Raw genomic sequence first — 18,445 nt, forward strand, 5'->3', positions numbered from 1 at the left:
AGATCCAATTCTGTCTCTCAAATTCCCTCGGTGAGTTACATTTTTCACTACCGTTTCAAAAGTTTGGGCTCACCAAGACAATTTCATGTTTTCCATGAAAACACACTTTCATCAAATTGCAAAATGAATAGAAAATATAGTCAAGAGATTGACGAGGTTAAAAAAGAATGATTTTTATTTGAAATAATAATTTTGTCCTTCAAACTTCGTCAAAAAATTCTCTATTTGCAGCAATTACAGCATTGCAGACATTTGGCATTCTAGCTGTCAGTTTGTTGAGGTACATTTAATGAAGGTTACCTGTGAGGTAGTGATGTTACGGTTGATACCGAGGCTCCGAAGCGTGTGTCGAGAACCTCAAGCCATTCCCAGCAAAGCCCCGTATCGAGGCTTGAGTTGTATTGGTAATTTGACGTTAGACGTGACGTTCGAAGATTCGTTTGGCTTCACTGCTTCGTAGCCTACTCGCAGGTAGTTGTCAGTCGTTGGTTGGTTGTAGGCCTATATTTCATTCACTGCTCTGTTCATCAAAAATACTACCCAGTTACCAAAGCACTTTCACTGCCCTCTGTTCTTCAAACACACTCAGTTACAAAAGCACTTTGCTCTCTTCTGTGTCATTTTACCCAATGTTAGCCTACAATTTATTATAGATTTTTTTTCTCTGAAAGAAGTCTGATTGTAGGATATGACACTGGTTTAGGCGTTAGACTAGAAATCGTGCGACCTGGGTCGCAGATCACCTTCTTCATTTGTTACAAAGAGAGAAAATATTTCACTGCAAAAAGTTGCTCTTTGGGACACTGGGCAAGGCATTAGGTTAGGGATCTCGCAACCTGGGTTCGATCCTTATCTCGTTTCATGAATTTTCACAGATCGCCAAGCTACTACTTTGTTAGGCTACAAAGAGAGGAAATGTTTCAACATGGGAATCGCTTGAATTCCCCAATGCCTGTACTTATGAATGTATCACGCATTTGCGGACCAAATGGCGCTTTTTGTATTGCTTTTGTGTTAGGAATTTTTATGTGTTGTATTTTTATTGACCAGTAGGTGTCCTAGGGTGCATTCGAAAGCCTTCGAGAAATTAACCACTTTTCAACACATTTGGCTGGAAAGCTTCAAGGTTTCAAGAAGCTTCATCTTGCCATCACTACTGTGAGGCGTCTATTTCTCAAACTAGAGACAGTAATGTACTTGTCCTCTTGCTTACAGTAGTTGTGCACCGGGCACCACTTCTCTTTCTGTTCCGTTTGTGCTGTTCTCTGAAGGGAGTAGTACACACCGTTGTAGGAAATCGTCAGTTTCTTGGCAATTTCTCACATGGAATAGCCTTCATTTCTCAGAACAAGAATAGACTGTATAAGTATAGGTATATATACACTTTTGATCCCTGCATTTATCCCAATCCGTGAATTAGTGAAACACACTCAGCACACAGTAAACACACAGTGAGGTGAAGCACACACTAATCCCGGCCAAGTGAGCTGCCTGCAACAACAGCGGCGCTCGGGGAGCAGTGAGGGGTTAGGTGCCTTGCTCAAGGGCACTTCAGCTGTGCCTACTGGTCGGGGTTCGAACCGGCAACCCTCCGGTTATAAGTCCAAAGCGCTAACCAGTAGGCCACCGCTGCCTGTCAAGTTCCAGAAGAAAGTTCTCTTTTTCTGGCCATTTTGAGAGTATAATCGAACCCACAAATGCTGATGCTCCAGATACTCAACTAGCTTAAAGGAAGGCCAGTTGTATAGCTTCTCTAATCAGCACAACAGTTTTCAGCTGTGCTAACATAATTGCACAAGAGTTTTCTTATCCCCTAATTCTAATTAGCCTATTTTACAAGATGGAAAATCAACTTCCTGTGGAAGAGCAATGTCCCATAGACAGCAAAAGAAAAGTCCACAGAAAAGACAGAATCAGGAAAACGTTTTACCCTGCCAATTAAGGTATCATTAACATCAATGAGGCCGGACACCTGGGCACTGAAATTGGTCTATTAGCCTTTTAACATGATTAGCTAACACAATGTACCATTAGAACACAGGAGTGATGGTTGCTGGAAATGGGCCTCTGTACACCTATGTAGATATTCCATTAAAAATCAGCCGTTTCCAGCTAGAATAGTCATTTACCACATTAACAATGTGTATAGACTGTATTTCTGATTAATCTAATGTTATCTTCATTGAAAGGACAGTGCTATTCTTTCAAAAATAAGGATAATTTCTAAGTGACCTCAAACTTTTTAATGGTAGTGCACATTTACATGTATTCATTTAGCAGATGCTTATATCCAAAGCGACTTACGTCAATTATATTAATGTACCCGGAGCAACTTGGTTCATGGCATTTGAGTTGGACGAGATTAAAATATTACTATAATCGAAAGAACATTATGCAGGTTAGAAGAATTGATTTGGGTCATATCAGCACATTGCTACATATGTATAACATCTAGATAGATGGACAGTTTGTTCAACATCTGCACATCCTAGATATGTTTCATGTGTATTGATATAGGTGTCATTTTACAGTTGTGTAATTTTGCCATGATGGCCATGTATTCATTGCAAGTATAGGCTATTAGAGTAACAATCATTGGGAGTCTCATGGAACATGGGGACAGATGACAGGGCATTGTGACATGTGTACCATGTGATCCTCTCATTGGCCAGATGTGGTGAGGGCCCTCCTTTGGGAGGAACTGTGAATGTGGTTTTGAGAGAGGCCAGATCCGATGATCACAATGCTCTCTCTCATTTTGAAATCCGCCCACAACTAGACAAAAACATCACTGGCATTTGCTATTTTGTTTTGGAATCTAGACCACTGTTTGAAGCGCCACAATCCATCAGATTTAGGATTGGTGACAAGTGGTCCATATTCTGTGCAATGCATCAATTGTCCCCACTCCTATATTTGAACATATTCGCCATGTTTTCCATAGTATATTGTATAGCTTTGTATTTGCATCTGCCGATGTGAGACAGTGCGTGTCTGTGATCACACAGGTATGTGGTATCCAGATGCATTAGTGAAGGCCAGGGTTACTTTGACGTGATCTGGTTCGTAAGCGTCCATCTTTGGGCCCAGTCTCAGTGCACACACTAGAACAGGAGAACAGGGCCTGGCTTATTTATTTTCCAAAGGAAGCCCTGATTCTTCAGAGAGTCGTGTTATGAGAAAACAGAGCCTCTTCCCTTCCTTCGGCCGCACTTTCCCCCTCCTCCTGGCTCCCCCTGCTTTGTTTGCATTGCCGCTCGCAGCTGTGAGTTTGTTGAAATATTACCCTCCCTCCTCTCTTTCTCCCTGAAATTGTGGGAGTGCTCTAGATTTCTGTTGGATCAGCTGTTCTTAGCTGCCCGCCCGTCTTGTTTTGTCAGGGGGAGGAAAACGAGCAGTTTTGAGGGCGAGCGGTGAGGTCTCCCTTTGAGCTGGGAAGACAGAGCGGGAAGGAGAGAGGGAGGGAGAGCGAGGGAGTGGGAGAGATGGAGGGAGAGGGAGAGATGGAGCGAACGCAAGAGAAGACAGCTAAACAGAAGATAGGGCGTGTAACAGTTTGGCTGATGTGTTGCGAGTCAGTTTGTTATGGATGAGCAACGAAACATCATGGCTGCCAAAGCAGGCTTAGGACGGATACAGCAACAATGTTCTTGTTGCTTCTGAGTCGTCAGCGCTTTGTTTCGTAAATGATATATAAAATAGCGTTCCCGTCCAGCAGCGCGTTGATTCGTATTATTCTTTTCAGTTAGTAACCGAGACCGCTTTGGAGGGCATAAATCCAGGAGCAGAGGAGTTGGAGTTTGCTTAGCCTCAGGGTAACTCACACCCTCAGAGTCCATTAAAACTGACCGGTTAGACTAACAGGCTGCTGCACCGCTGGTCAGTCTCTGACTGACTCCACGCACTCACGGGATGTGTCTAGAAGGTGTTCTGCTGCTGTATTCATTCACACATCATTCATCAAATGTGCTTGATGGTTTATGCCTCATTTCACTCAAGAGGATTCTGGGCGGTCACATCCATCTTTCCCCTCTTGCTTTTCTTTCTCTTCCAGTCTTTCATTCTCTCTGCATTTCTTTCTCAGATGTGGCCTGTCTCCCCTCTCTCTCTCTCCTCTCCTCTCTCCTCTCTCTCCCTCTCCCCGCAGCTATATCTCCACATCCTCCCTCCTCTCTCCCTCTCTCCTCTCTCTCTCTCTCTCCTCTCCCTCTCCCTCTCTCTCCCCCTCTCTCTCTCTCTCCTCTCTTCCTCCCTCCTCCCTCCCTTTCTCCTCCCCCCTCTCTCCCCTCTCCTCTCTCTCCCCTCTCTCTCTCTCTCTCTCTCCCCTCTCTCCCCTCTCTCTCTCTCTCTCTCTCTCCCCTCTCTCTCTCTCCCCTCTCCTCTCTCTCTCTCTCTCCCCTCTCTCCTCTCCTCCCTCCTCTCTCTCTCTCCCCCACTCTCCTCTCTCCCTCCCTCTCTCCTCCTCTCTCCTCTCTCTCTCCTCTCTCCCCTCTCTCTCCCCTCTCTCCTCTCTCTCTCCTCCTCCTCTCTCTCCCCTCTCTCTCTCCCCCCTCTCTCTCCTCTCCCTCTCTCTCCCTCTCTCCCCTCTCCCTCTCTCTCTCTCTCCTCCTCTCTCCTCTCTCCTCCCCTCTCTCCTCTCTCCTCTCTCTCTCTCCCCTGTCCTCCCTCTCTCTCTCTCTCTCTCCCCTCTCTCTCCCCTCTCTCCTCTCTCCTCTCCCTCTCTCCCTCTCTCTCCCCCTCTCTCTCCTCTCTCCCCTCTCTCTCTCTCCTCTCCCTCCTCTCCCCCTCTCTCTCTCTCCCTCCTCTCTCTCTCCCTTTTCTCTACCCTCTCTCACCCTCCACTCCTCTCTCTCCCCTCTCCCTCCTCTCTCTCTCTCCCCCCCTCTCTCCCCTCTCTCCCCCCTCTCCCTCTCTCCCCTCTCCTCTCTCCCCTCTCCCTCTCTCTCTCTCTCTCTCCCCTCTCCTCTCTCTCTCTCTCCCTCTCTCCCCTCTCTCCCCTCTCCCCCCCTCTCTCTCCCCCTCTCTCTCTCTCCCTCCCTCTCTCCCCTCTCCCCCCCTCTCCTCTCCCTCTCTCTCTCTCCCTCTCTCTCTCTCTCTCCTCTCTCTCCCCTCTCCTCTCCTCTCCTCTCTCTCTCCCCCTCTCTCTCTCTCTCCCCCCCCCCCTCTCCTCTCTCTCTCCCCCTCTCCTCTCTCCTCCTCCCTCTCTCTCTCTCTCTCCCTCTCTCCCCCCCTCTCTCTCTCTCTCCCTCTCTCTCCCTCCTCTCTCTCTCTCTCTCCCCCTCATGTTTGTTGTCTCCTCCAGTTGATGCAGCGGTTCGTTGCAAGAACAGGATTCTGCAGATTGACATTGACTGCCTAACCAAAGAGATCGATCTCCTTCAAACACGAGGTGAGCACCCTCTCACTCACTCCCCACTGCCCACATCCCCGCGTGCCCGTGAGATTGACATTGACTGCCTAACCAAAGAGATCGATCTCCTTCAAACACGAGGTGAGCACCCTCTCACTCACTCCCCACTGCCCACATCCCCCGTGCCCGTGGAGATTGACGTGACTGCCTAACCAAAGAGATCGATCTCCTTCAAACACGAGGTGAGCACCCTCTCACTCACTCCCCACTGCCCACATCCCCGCGTGCCCGTGAGATTGACATTGACTGCCTAACCAAAGAGATCGATCTCCTTCAAACACGAGGTGAGCACCCTCTCACTCACTCCCCACTGCCCACATCCCCGCGTGCCCGTGAGATTGACATTGACTGCCTAACCAAAGAGATCGATCTCCTTCAAACACGAGGTGAGCACCCTCTCACTCACTCCCCCCTGCCCACATCCCCGCGTGCCCGTGAGATGGACATGTGGTGCATGTACAGTATGCGTGCATTTACCCAGCAGCATGTTAAATGATGATCAGGGTTCCCGCGGGTCATGGAATTTCTGGAATATCATGGAATTTTGATGAAGTCTATTCCAGACATGGAAAGTCAGGGACTTCTATCATATTTAGGGCAAAGTCATGGAATTGTACATTTGACTTAAGAGTGGGAACCCTGGATGATGTCACTCTGTTTATCCATGCCATGGCCTATTGAAGTTCTTTTGTATTGTTCTTTTGAAATATGATAGATTGACATGCAGAATTTACACAAAGTAACGATGCTTGTGGAGATACTCAGTGAATTTGAGTGTTCTGTAACTTGTCTGGAAGTCTCCACTGTTAAGCACTAGATTCTACTGCAGGACATAATTGTCTGTTTCGTTGTGCCATCAAATGCAAGGATCAGTAGATTTAGTAGCCCCTTGCCACCCCAATTTTTCAGAATGCATATTTGAAGTCTGTGGGTTCTCAGGAAATGCAAGGAGTTCTGATCTCCCGATCTTCTGATCTTCTGTTTTGTCCCTCTTGCTTTATAATCCAATCCGGTACGGTTTCGGATTTGGATGACCCACTAGTATCATGACCATTTCTATGGCTCTGATCATGTCTAGTGTCTTGCTTCCTGTTGGCAAAGTCCCAGAACTGTTGGCAAACATTTCAACTATCCACGGTATTAGTTCCTCACTGCCTGGTTTCAAATGGCGCAAATGGCCTGAGGTTGTGTCATAGAAGCAATAATGCACCTGAGGCCCATGATGTGGAGATAAGAGGTGTTACATATATTACCATTTATATGCTAATTATGTCCTCCTGTTAAGGGTTTGTATAAGGCAATTCCACGGAAAATGGACTTTTGTCACATCCATAACGCCAGTGAAATGCCTTGGCATTTGTATGATGTGAATGATAACATTCATTTTTTCTCATGTACATTCTTCAGCCAAAAATAGCAAATGCTCAAATTTCATGTAATCATTCACATCATACCATACCATCACATTTTATTGGCGTTATGGATGTAAACGTAATTTTCCATGGAATTGCCCTATAGCTCTGAGGTTTCTACGAAACTGTGGTCCAGTCTCTGAATTATAGAAACCTGGAGAGCAGGCTCATCACCTTTAGCCCGTTTTACGTTCCGGGTATACGCCCACATAATAGTCATTGCCGTTTAGGCTGTGACAGGCCCAAGCTATATTTCCATCAACAGTTCTTTTTTTCTAAAGACGATTTATAATCGAAAGACCAAAAGAGGAACTAACCCCCATGAGAACAGAGGTGCCTAACTTGGCTCTAGTGCCGTGGCACGGGCTGTGCGACTGCTGCTATTGTGCTGTTGACTACCAGCAATTTCCTGAATTGCATCCTGTCGCTGGTTGGTTTGCGAAGGGATTTATTGGGCCCCAGGTACCTCTGAGCGTGCGACCAGCATCTCGAATGTGTGAGCAGGCCAACACAGAGGAAGTGGACTGCACTGCAGACGAGTGAAGCGCTTTTTGGGCCAAGACAGAGGAAGTGGAGTGAAACGCTTTTTTAGCCGTAGCCCAGCCGTCATCTCTCTCCCCTTAGTGGCCATTGATGACTCGTGCACATCCTGTGAAGTCATCACCTGCCCCGTCTTGTCCTACATTTACACTTGATTCGTGTCGTGTGTGTGTGTGTGTGTGTGTGTGTGTGTGTGTGTGTGTGTGTGTGTGTGTAGATTTGCTGCATCTGTAAGAATTAGCAAGCCGAGTATGTGTCAGAGGTGACTGGGCAAAACTGTTTTTGTGAAGAGGGCGTGATAAAAACAGTGAATCCTAAATGTGTCAGAGGTGACAGTCCAGTGCTTGACTGGGTCAGGTCTGTGAATATATGAATATATTTGCTGTGTCCGACAAAAAATTGCGGAATTGTGTTCCCTCATGACTATGCCAGCCTTCATGTGTGTGTATGTGTGTAAGGGGCGTCTTTATACGCTAAGCTCTGTGTCAGACGAATGTTTCACAGATGTGTCTGTATGAGTACATTGCCAGAAGGAGCTGTGTGTAATCTGGTCTCTTTTTGGTGATTTCGTTCGCAGGACCATACTTCAACCCCAGTGCAATTCAGAACTTCTATGACAGCCTTGAATGCTTCGGTCCGGTCCCTCCAAAACCCAAAGGTACTTTATCTGTTGGTCAGTTCTAGAAAAAGTGGCGTGTTCCCTGCATGGACGGTCTGACCCACTCACTGCAGCTTCTCCTCTGTCTTCCCATCTCTTCCTTCATTGTTTACATTCACATGTATTCATTTACATTTCATGTCAATTATATTCCAGGGGCCAGTCTCCCCAGAGCAACCCAGGGTTAAGTGCCTTGCTCAAGGGCACATCGTTGGAAGCCCGCGAATTGAACCCACAACCTTTCAGGCTACTGCATGCTAGCCCAGGTCCTTAGCCACTACGCCACCACCGCCCCTCGTAGAGCGCACTCTTCAGTGCCATTCTGTTTAGTTCTAGTAGTGATGAGTGAACCTTGGGAATTAACAGTAGTAATGTAGGACTTTTAAATGCACGTCCTGTAGTCTAGCTGTATATAGGTGTACAGTATGAACTTTATAATTCCTTTATGCTGTCCATCCTTCTCTCCTCTCCTCTCCTCTCCTCTCCTCTGCCATTCATGCTATTGCTTCTTCTCTGGGACCCCCTCAGGGTCAGAGTACCCTGGCTCACTGGACAGGAGAGGACGAAAAATAAACGTCTCCTCCAAGTTAAAGATGGACGCCTCTGCTGCTCTTCCTCCTCCTGTCCCTCTGGGTTGGTTCATCTGTCTCTCTGTTGTCTGTCTGTCTCTCCGTTAAGTTTCTCTGCTAGATTTGGTCATCTGAACCTCCTCTGCCACCTTTTATTACATTTCATTTATTCTGCTGGGTCATGTCTGTCCATCAACACAAACCTTTTCAGAGAGAATTCTATCATCATGTGTTATTATTATTGGGGACCAAGCAGCGAAGCTGCGAGGACCTCATTGTGTTTCTATGTTTTCCTATTATTATTATTCTATGCAATGGGAGTCTATGGCAGCCCATAGAACCGTATGGTAAAAAGTTGGGAAATTTGGCACACTGATTGGGGACGGTCCCATGATTCATGTCACCAAGTTTCATGTCGGCAACTCGAACCCACTAGCGCCACCAACAGGCCAAAGTTGGACGTGCGTTCATGCACGTAACTTTTGACCTGTTGGTCCGATTTTCAAAAGTCAGGTATTGTTGGAATCCTTGGACTTTTTGTCTTCGGAAGTATTACCGTTCGCCCGTAAAAGCCAATCAAAATTTGCGGCAAAGCCGCCAAACAGGAAGTGAGCTCATATCTCAGCAACCCTTGCATGTATCAAAACCAAACTTGGTACATTGACTCATGACCCCATCAGGAGGACCCTCAAGAAATTTGGTGACCTTTGACCTCTAGGGGGCGCTGTAATTCACAAACATGCCTTTTGGCCTGTAACTGCTGCTGTGCTTAGAATTAAATTGTACTAGTGGTGTCTGGTAATACTGTGAAAGGTCCTTAGGTCAACTGAGGGCAACTTGTCACATCAATAAAATTTATTCGGCCGCCATATTTGATTTGATCAAAAACACCAACAATTTCGCACAGGTCACAAATTTCATCTGATCTTCACCAAAATTGGCACAGACCATCTTCAGACCATGCCTTGTCACTTCATTTATTTCTGTAACAATTGATAGAAGCGTTCGTCCGTCACATCCAATCGAAATTTGTGGCTAAGCCGCCAAACAGGAAGTGAGCTCATATCTCAGCAATCGTTGCATGTATCAAAACCAAACTTGGTACATTGACTCATGACCCCATCAGGTGAATGCCGAAGAAATTTTGTGACCTTTGACCTCTAGGGTCACTGCAATTAGCAAAAATGCATTTTGCCTTTTCACGTGCTAGACGTGAAACTTGCTTTGACAGCTTATGACCATACGTCTGATTGCAGCATTGAGCTAACAGCATTTCGTTGCCATGGTTACTCCGGCCTATCTGCTTGGCCCCCTCATTGCTGCTTGCAGCTATATTTATTTTTATTATTATATCCATATCCAAAATGGTATTGGATACATGATGTATATTCATTTAAAGGAAAATGTACATATTTGATACACGGTGTAATCAGCTGGTGTTCATTGTTGTCTGTCCGGTGTGTCTCTGTACAAGAGGAAGTAATGCTGAACCACACTAGTGCATATTCCACCAAAATATATTTCCTCGGCTGCAAAATGTCAGCATGATGCAGGCTATCCATTTTGTTTCAGTATCTAGCTTGAAAGTTGCAAATGTGTTCCATTTGATGAAATTAAATGATTACATTTCATATGTTATACATTATTATGCCTGTTTGGATGTTTTTTATTATAGGCCTAAATACTGTAAATTCTCTAGAATATACTGTATGTGAGAGGGGCTATATTGATCTCGACAAAATTACATTGGCTTGTCATGGAATCAAAAAAAGCATTCTTTTTCCAAGCTCAAAATCACATACCCCGATTAACAATATTACCGTCCAATTGAAGGGATGTGACTGGAGAATTTTTTAAACATGTCTGACAAGCTGCAATATCTGTCAATTAATTTAATTGCTTTGAAAAACAGACTTTCCAAAGTTCCATTGGAAAAGCTCTCCAGACAAACACTGCCCAGAGCAGAAGCCACAGCTAGATTGCCATCTCACACTGTGATATTATCTGGCACTATTCAGCAGCTCTGCCCACTTAGTGTCTTGGCCCTTTTTTGTGCAAAAAAAAAAATTGCTCATGCTGTATGTTGCCACTGTTTTGCCCTCAAACTACAACCCTAAATTCTATTCAACGACAGGTTCACTATGTAGCGCAGAGAACATGGGACAAGTTACAGTTAGGAACAAAATGATTCGTACCCCTGGCAAATATTGATTTAATGTTGATTTTTCTCTTGACCATTATGTTCGTTCTGACCGAAAATGACACTGGCACATGCCAACACGTTGTACGAAAATCTGCTAGAAACATGAAATCAGAAAAAGAAGCCTTTTCATCTTTTTTATAAAAACTGTATGTGTGTCAGGTTGACAAAGCATAATCCAATGGATGGCTGCCAACATGCCATCTCAGATTTATTCTCATGTCCTTTTTAGGCCATTAGTTGCTGCCTGTACCTGTTCGTGAGAGTAGACTGCTCGTGTGACCCACGTGCTCCCTGTAAATGCAGCGCCGTCTTGGCAACGCTTCATCTAGAATGTTCTATCACTCCGAGTTTCAGGAGCACTCGGTGTTGTTTTTCATTTTGGAGAGAGGCATTATAAACGTATCGTGGGGAAACTATGCCTCTGATAGCTAATTTGATGTAAGGCCTGAGAGGGTAAGCCGCACAGCTGGTAGAGCTGCAGTGTGTTTGAACATGCCAATTTATGTGAGTCTTCTGTCTTCTGAATTAATTCTCTGTATGTAAATAACACGCCCTTTTCTGTCCCTCTCCCTCTCTCTCCCTCTCTCTCCCTCTCTCTCTGTCTTTCTCTCTGTCTTCCCATGTCTGTATTCACCCTTTCATTTTACCCCTACCCCTGCACCTTTCTCTTCTTTTTTGGCTCCCTTGCTTTCCCTCCCTTACTTTCTGCACACCATCTCTGTCTCTGCCTTTCTCTCTTTGTCTCTGTCTATCCTTCTCTCTGCATCCCTTCCTCTCTTCCTCTCTTCCTCTCTGCATCCCTTCCTCTCTTCCTCTCCCCATATGCCCCCTTTCCCTCCCTCCTCCGTCCCAGACTCCCCCAGTAAGAGTGTGAAGGCGGTAGCCGACTCAGAGGAGGACGAGGGCACCCAGTGGAGCTGCACGGCCTGCACCTTCCTCAACCACCCCGCCCTCCTCCGCTGTGAACAGTGCGAGTTCCCGCGCCACTTCTGAGCCACATCGGACGCCACACACCGACCGATGCCGGGGCCCCCGCACAGCATCAACAAACACACACACACACACACACACACACACTCCGCTACAGTGGGAGAATGGACGACTCCTCTTCCTTCATTCTTCTAGTCATATTGAGAAAACACGGACAGGGTTACCAGTTTTGTTTGTTGTTGTTGTTGTTGTTCGTTGGTGTCCTGTTTTTTTTTTTTCTCTCCAAGGTTTGTCGAATGCTTAATCATTGAAGGCTTGACTGGATAGAGTTGTGTCTCTTAAACAAACCAAACAAACAAAAGAAGCAAAACAGTTTAAAAAAACACAAACGCAAGCCAGCTGTGCCGGCGGTACCTCTTCTTGGAGTGTGTGTGTATGTACGTGTGTGCCACACACACACACACACACACACACACACACACACACCACTGCCCCACCCAGCTCCGAGGGACATTCCTCTGTCAAAGGGAGACCCTCCTTCCTCCCTTCTTCAGTATTATCAGAGTACTGTGCCTCGGAGTGAAAACACACACACACACACACACACACACACACACACACACACACACACATACATACATACATACATACATACATACATACACATACACATACACATACACATACACATACACATACACACATACACATACACATACACATACACATAAACACTGCCCGTACGCACACACAGGGAAGGCTGTGTGGATGCCAGTGATTGGGGTTCTTCTCCTTAACGGCAGGGAGAGGAATCGGGATCTGGACTCGAGTGTGTGAGCATGATGGGGAATCTACACACACAGGCTCCTTCTGGGCCAGACTGATGGCCACATCTGGGTCGCTGTGTGCAGGGGCTGATGGGAAGATTAGGCGGAGTTTCTGCCACTCATTGGGGGTGAAAAAAGGAAGCAAACGATTCTCTGTTATTCTCCTTTTTCTTTGAGAGTACTCCTCACCAAAACTGGCGCCTCTGCAAATTGTAGCGAAAAAAACAACCAAAAAAGAGAAAAACCTAAACTGCATGCTTTACATGTCCAGTCAATGGAGGAGAAAACTATTCCCCTGAACTTATAACTGTACATAGTTTTAGAATGTGCTTTTAAACAATGAAAAAGATGCCTCCTTCTCACACTATGAATCTCTTATATTTCTTGTAAGTATAGCTCTATAGACTTCCTATAGAATAACTTTTACTCTTTTCTCCCCTCCCTCTCCCTCATTTCTTCTTGAACATGAATAAGCACGGTTTCCCCATTTTTGTAAGCTTTTGAACTTGATTTCTGTGAGGAGGGAAGCAGTGCCTATGGGAAGCGGATTTGATTTTTTTTTTTTCCAGGACGTGTTCATGAAGCTCTGGGCCGCTCGCCTCTCCTTACTGGCATACAAAGCTGCTGACGGTCCTACGTACGATCTGCGCATGCAGCGGAAGTCGGAAGATGGAATTATTTGTTTTCTTTTGTTGTTTTTTTTCCTCGTCTCTGAAGATGCAAGAGAACTTTGGACTGTTAACAAGGACAAAAACAAGCCCACAAAAAAGGATTGACTAACCATCTTATCTGACAACTGGAATGTAGGTTTAATATTTGGGGATTTTTACACCTCTGTGCCAAGAGAAGTGTGCATTTTTACCGATGCACCCATAAACATTTTATAGAAAAAGAAACTATATATTCTCCAGAGTAAAGTTTGAGGGCTTGGACTATTTTTTTGGGAGGGTGGGGGTTGGGGTGATGTTACCTGGGTGTATGTGCGCAGCTTGATCTAAAAAGATGAGTGTTCAGCAAAGTGTCACGGTGGTGGTTAGATTGGGTTTGCAAGTAAACTACGAAATCAATCGATTACAGTCAACCAAAGCTCCAGGATGCGGCTGTGCATCCGGCAGCCCCGTTGTTCAAGTGCCTAGCACCTGTGATCACCTACATGTGCCTAAAGCCAGAAGGACTTGACCTCGGCTAAGACTACACAAGCCTGAACAGACAGTGCCACAAGGGATTCTTTCCCCCTCCCCCCAAAGTATGTTGGTCCTAACTATTAATTTGAGAATTCAGTGTTTACTGTTTTATTGATTTTTACCTTAATATTTGAAGTTTCTTTTTTTTTTCCTCAGATTTGTGAAAAAAAAAAATTCTCACGTGTTGCAATTTGCTGCCTCACCCTGCTGGATTTGAGTGCTTTGTGTCTGAGTAATCTAAGCAGTCACCAGTCAAACGTGTCATTTTTTTAAAAAGCTAAAGCAGAAACACCAAAAGGCGTTACATGGATGAAATTGGTGGAAGGGTAGAGAGTTCTCTGAAGCACTTATGTGATACTTTGACCTGTTTTAAAAATAAAAAAGGAAATCCAGTATCTGCTTCAGCCATAGCCCATTGAGACGAGTCTGTTCATACGTGTTTTATTAATTAAAAGCAAAAAAGAGAGACTAATTTGGATATCTAAAAGTTGTTTTTGATTTTAGCTGGGAAAACTGTCTTTGTAACAGATAAGTTATTTGTAAAAATAAAAAAAATCTATTCTGAAATTCTGTAGTATTTCCCACCTAATTTATGATTTTGCTTTGATTTTTCTCTAACAGCAATGAATGCAATATGAACCACCTGAAGTAGAGTGCAGTCTTTTGAAGAGCTAACCACTAGGTGGTAGAGGAGATGAGGGTAGATATTGAGGTTTCAGGTTCTACCGGTAACTTATCGTTGATGAGTAAGTAAGTACATACGTAGCATTTCCCTTATGACTTGGAAAATTCTTTCTCGGCATGACTATGCAAAGGAGTTATCATCAAGGAAATAACATTTGGCATAATGAGGAACTGAGAACATGTCCTTTTTCAAAAGTTGAAAAGAAAACAAGTGACGCAGAACAAAAAGTATTAGAGGTATATCTCAACACCTACATGTTTACTGTCAGTGAATTTCATATTCCACAACAATAATTTTATATTTGGGCTCATTCCCCACATCGGGGCTACAGAACTAAAAACAACAATGTTGTTGCTTTGACATGGCAGTTTGTTAATGCTTTTACATACATGACAGGGTTTGCTGCCCTTGCTGCTTCTTTTCCAGAAGCAAGACAGGATCTTCACCCAGCCTTCACTAGGTTGGATCAAGAGTTTAATTTTTCACAGAGAGTAGTGCATGGCACATTCACAATGAAAACACATTCTGTGTGGACGGTCTACATAAAGTTTAAAAAAAGCAGGCTTTTGGAAATGAGAGTGAGTGAGTGAGTTCAAAAGTCAGTTGTCGGTAAGAGCACTTTCAGGGCAGTTTAGAAATTGTAAACAGCACATAGATAAACCTGAGAAAGGAACATCCGTCTGAGAGTCCATATGTGAAGGAGGGAAAGAAGTTTGACGAAAATAATCTCAGTAGCTGGGTCTGAATTTATGGATCAGTCCCACTAGTGTGGTCGTGTCCTGGACGTCTGGGTTGTGGCTCATGACCTGGTCAACTGCGTTCTGTTGGAAATTGGTGCTCAGCTGTGCCCTGATCGCATTTCTCCTTTCACTGTTCGCACCTCCACTCACTGTTTGGGTGGGGTCAGACAAAGGCAGTGACCAAGTACCCCTGTTGGGCCTTTCGTGTTGTGGTTCCTCCCTGGACAGGTGCAAATAAGGGCCGTGGCTGTGGGCCCGCATGCTGCTGTAGTGGCCGTGTGGAAGCGCTTGATACGAACACTGACCGTGGCCAAAAGGCGTGCCCAGGTGAGCGTGAGCACCGCCTGTCCCGTGAGACTGAGGCATCATGGGAGTATAGCGGCACTCGGGCGCGTGAGGCTGCGTCATCACAGAGCTGTAGCAGCACTCGGGCGCATGAACGCCCTGACTGCCGTTGTGAAAATGATCGTGGTGCTCGGGGGTCATCCACGGGCCGCCGGATGAGTAGAAGTCTCCGCTGCCGTTACTTGAGCCGGCCACTCCGCTGCTGAAGGCCAGAGACCGCCCGCGCTGGGTGTCAAACTGCTGCTGCTGCTGCTGATGATGATGATGATGATGATGATGGGGCAACTCCTGGATGGTCATCCTCGTCATGGAGTTGTCCAGAGAGCAGAAGCCGTGGTCACTGTCGGAGCTGAGGCCGCCATAGGCGGCCAGGGAGCTGCGCATGTGCGCCGGGCTTCCTCCACCTCGGGGGCTGTTGGACCGCAGCACCGGCGAGTTCCGGTCCTCCTGACCCATGCAAGGCACCGCACTGGGAAAGTAGCCGGTGTGGGAGTAGGCGGCCAGCCCTGTGTCGCTGAGAGACGACGAGTAAGGGTGGAGGGTTGAGGTGGCGTTGATGGAGGCCCGGTGCAGTGCCTGCTCCTGCTCCATGGCCGACTTGCTCTTTGCTCTCAGCTCGTCTGCCACGGACAGCTGGGATTGGTCAGCGCGCTCTGGGTGGTAGTACTTGCACTTCACCCCATAAGTGCACTTCTTCCCTGGAGGAAGCAGACAGAATAAGAGAGGGGGTTAAGAGGGAGAGGGCGCGGAGAGGGAGGAGAAGACATGGGACAATTGCTTATGCAACCTGAACTAGACGTGCACTCCACCCCGCTACAAACACACACAGCAGCACCAGATGTACCTTAGTATCTCTTCAGAAACTGTCAACAGTGAGGAGGTGCGTTTGTTTGAGCATACCCCACCCCCCTTCACTCACTTCCTCTTCTAATGCACCATAAACACACTTAGCGAGGCAAACAAATTAGTCCTAAACTCGCAACCAGCACTGGCTCCCCCATTTTCTTCCTGTTTCCAGTCAGGACCCCCCACCACCACCCCTACCTACATTGCACTTACACTAACACAGAAGGTACTTTATGCCTGACAATGGACAGATGTAAAATCAGCCGTGTGTTTGCTTTAAAGTTCAATTATCTACAGGCCTGATCAGACGTGGGGAGGGGTTGATTAGGAGTAAAGGGGGCCTTTTTTTGTAGCGGCAGCCCCTGTGCCAGGTCCCAACGTTCTGGCAACGTCGAGACCCAAACAGATGCCCTGCCAAAAAAAAAATCACAGGCCTGCTACACATCATCGCCAGCCGCAAATCCACCTCAGCTGTTTGGAGTGGAGCCGCGTTCAGCTGAGGAGCTCTGCGGTGAGCTTGGAGCATCTTTACCATCTCCAATATTCCCCCTCCCCCTTTTAATGATATAGTATTATTTTGGATGATTTGATCTATTTCTTAGTTGGAGAACAATGGAAGGCATTAAACTGGCCTTTTAAGAACAGGTAGTGATTGTCCGTCACTTTGTCATGTTACTTGTGAGTAGTTGAGAATGGCCTGATGGTTGAGAAGTGGACTATTTACTAGGCCTACATGACGCATCATAACCTCTGCTGTCCTCTGTATGGGCAGTTTTCAGGATAACCTCCTACTTGAGATTAATCTGTTAGTGTCCGACCTCTTATTCTCTCATCTGTTAGCCTACAAGATTTGCTGCTCACCATATGGACAAGGCTGTTGCTTGTTCTCAGGAACTGTTGGTCTTATCCTTAAAAAGTTGTCAAGAGTTGGACCATTCCTTCCAAGGGGATCCTCAGGAGGCATGAACCTGAAATGAGGAGTGAAACTGTTACACTCCGGTTTCAGCACTGTAGATAGATGTAGTGTCTTCAGGCCCGATGATGTGGGTTATATAACCTCACAATCTCCAAGACAATTGCTATTGCTATCAATGGATGTAGGCCATTAAATCATGGCCTACCAGTACCAATTAAATCATGGATAGCTAGCTGTCTTTCAAAAATGATTCAGTATGAAGTATTTCCGAACATACGTGTCATTTGCAAACGTGTACATCAACAAGCGATCCTCAATGAACTGCTTCCACTGTGGCTTTTCAATCTGCAGATCTCTGTAATTATCGTTGGACACAATGATGCCGTCTGATTCGTAGGCCAGGTTGACAATGTAGCGGTCATCATAGCACACGATCCGCTTGCCATTCACACAGCGTGATGGCGTGAACACCAGGATCTTTTTCCTTTCCAGTTCAGTTAGGATATGTTGATCTGAAATTGTTAAGCACACATTAGTATGATCAGTCATTACAGTAGGCTACATGGAGAGAGAAACTACACTTCTGATTACAGTAACTTTGATACAGTCACAAACACACGGAATGCAAAAGTGAGGGGGTAGGCTAAAATAAACTGGCAATCAATCCATTATTGTGGTTTTCACAGACTGAGCATTGGAACCAGTGATTATATAGTTCAAAACAACAGCCATATCCCCATCTAGTGGATAGTTAATTTCACGACATGACAGGGTGTTGTGGGTGGACATACTTGTAATAGGTGTCTCAGGTCGCGGCTGTTCCTTCCTCCACATCGGCACGAACACGGTAATGTCCCGCATGCCTCGATCCCAAAACCACTTCACGGCCAACTGCACTCCGCGGCATGAAAACACCTGTTTGTTTCCATGGCTGAAATAAAAGAACATTGTACTTCAACTTCATAATAATCTATGGTCCACGAATATGGCCATTTCACGGAACACCACAGTCAAGATAATATTCAGTTCCTTGTTTAAGCATGAAGAGTCTATTATTGTTTCTTCGAAGTTGATTGTCATTCTGAGCAAATTATCCTATGCAAACATCCTTTTTAGGACCGTTGATGCTTATTTATTGTAGGCTATTGACTGACTGCATATTGTTGGTTTTCGAATAAGC

General features: G+C 45.8%; 2 protein-coding genes across 2 annotated transcripts in view; one reads left to right on the forward strand and one right to left on the reverse strand.

The window, feature by feature from the left end:
* tab2 (TGF-beta activated kinase 1 (MAP3K7) binding protein 2) overlaps positions 1–14,300 on the forward strand; it is a 55,705-nt gene extending 41,405 nt beyond the window's left edge. The window contains exons 5-9 of the mRNA XM_048251213.1: positions 1–61; positions 5,312–5,389; positions 7,940–8,020; positions 8,549–8,653; positions 11,646–14,300. The exon at positions 1–61 is cut by the window's left edge and continues 131 nt beyond it. Coding sequence (XP_048107170.1) covers positions 1–61; positions 5,312–5,389; positions 7,940–8,020; positions 8,549–8,653; positions 11,646–11,785 — 465 coding nt within the window. The 3' untranslated portion in view covers positions 11,786–14,300. The remainder of the gene's footprint in view (positions 62–5,311; positions 5,390–7,939; positions 8,021–8,548; positions 8,654–11,645) is intronic.
* A 355-nt stretch (positions 14,301–14,655) lies between these two features.
* LOC125299771 (probable ribonuclease ZC3H12B) lies at positions 14,656–18,373 on the reverse strand. The gene is made up of 4 exons (XM_048251210.1): positions 18,057–18,373; positions 17,543–17,777; positions 17,211–17,317; positions 14,656–16,201 (listed from the first exon to the last, which is right to left on the reverse strand). The coding sequence occupies exons 1-4, from the start codon at positions 18,211–18,213 to the stop codon at positions 15,147–15,149; spliced, it is 1,554 nt and encodes a 517-aa protein (XP_048107167.1). The 5' UTR covers positions 18,214–18,373; the 3' UTR covers positions 14,656–15,146.
* Positions 18,374–18,445: the final 72 nt, after the last annotated feature.

The sequence above is a fragment of the Alosa alosa genome, chromosome 8 (genome assembly GCF_017589495.1).
Source record: "Alosa alosa isolate M-15738 ecotype Scorff River chromosome 8, AALO_Geno_1.1, whole genome shotgun sequence".
In the NCBI taxonomy this organism is placed as follows: domain Eukaryota; kingdom Metazoa; phylum Chordata; class Actinopteri; order Clupeiformes; family Clupeidae; genus Alosa; species Alosa alosa.

Coding starts and splice junctions, on each gene's coding strand:
- LOC125299771 (XM_048251210.1), bottom strand. CDS start 18,213: ATGTTCTTTTATTTCAGCCATGGAAACAAACAGGTGTTTTCATGCCGC. Junction 17,778..18,056: donor ACCTGAGACACCTATTACAA/GTATGTCCACCC, acceptor TAACAATTTCAG/ATCAACATATCCTAACTGAA. Junction 17,318..17,542: donor TACACGTTTGCAAATGACAC/GTATGTTCGGAA, acceptor TCCTCATTTCAG/GTTCATGCCTCCTGAGGATC.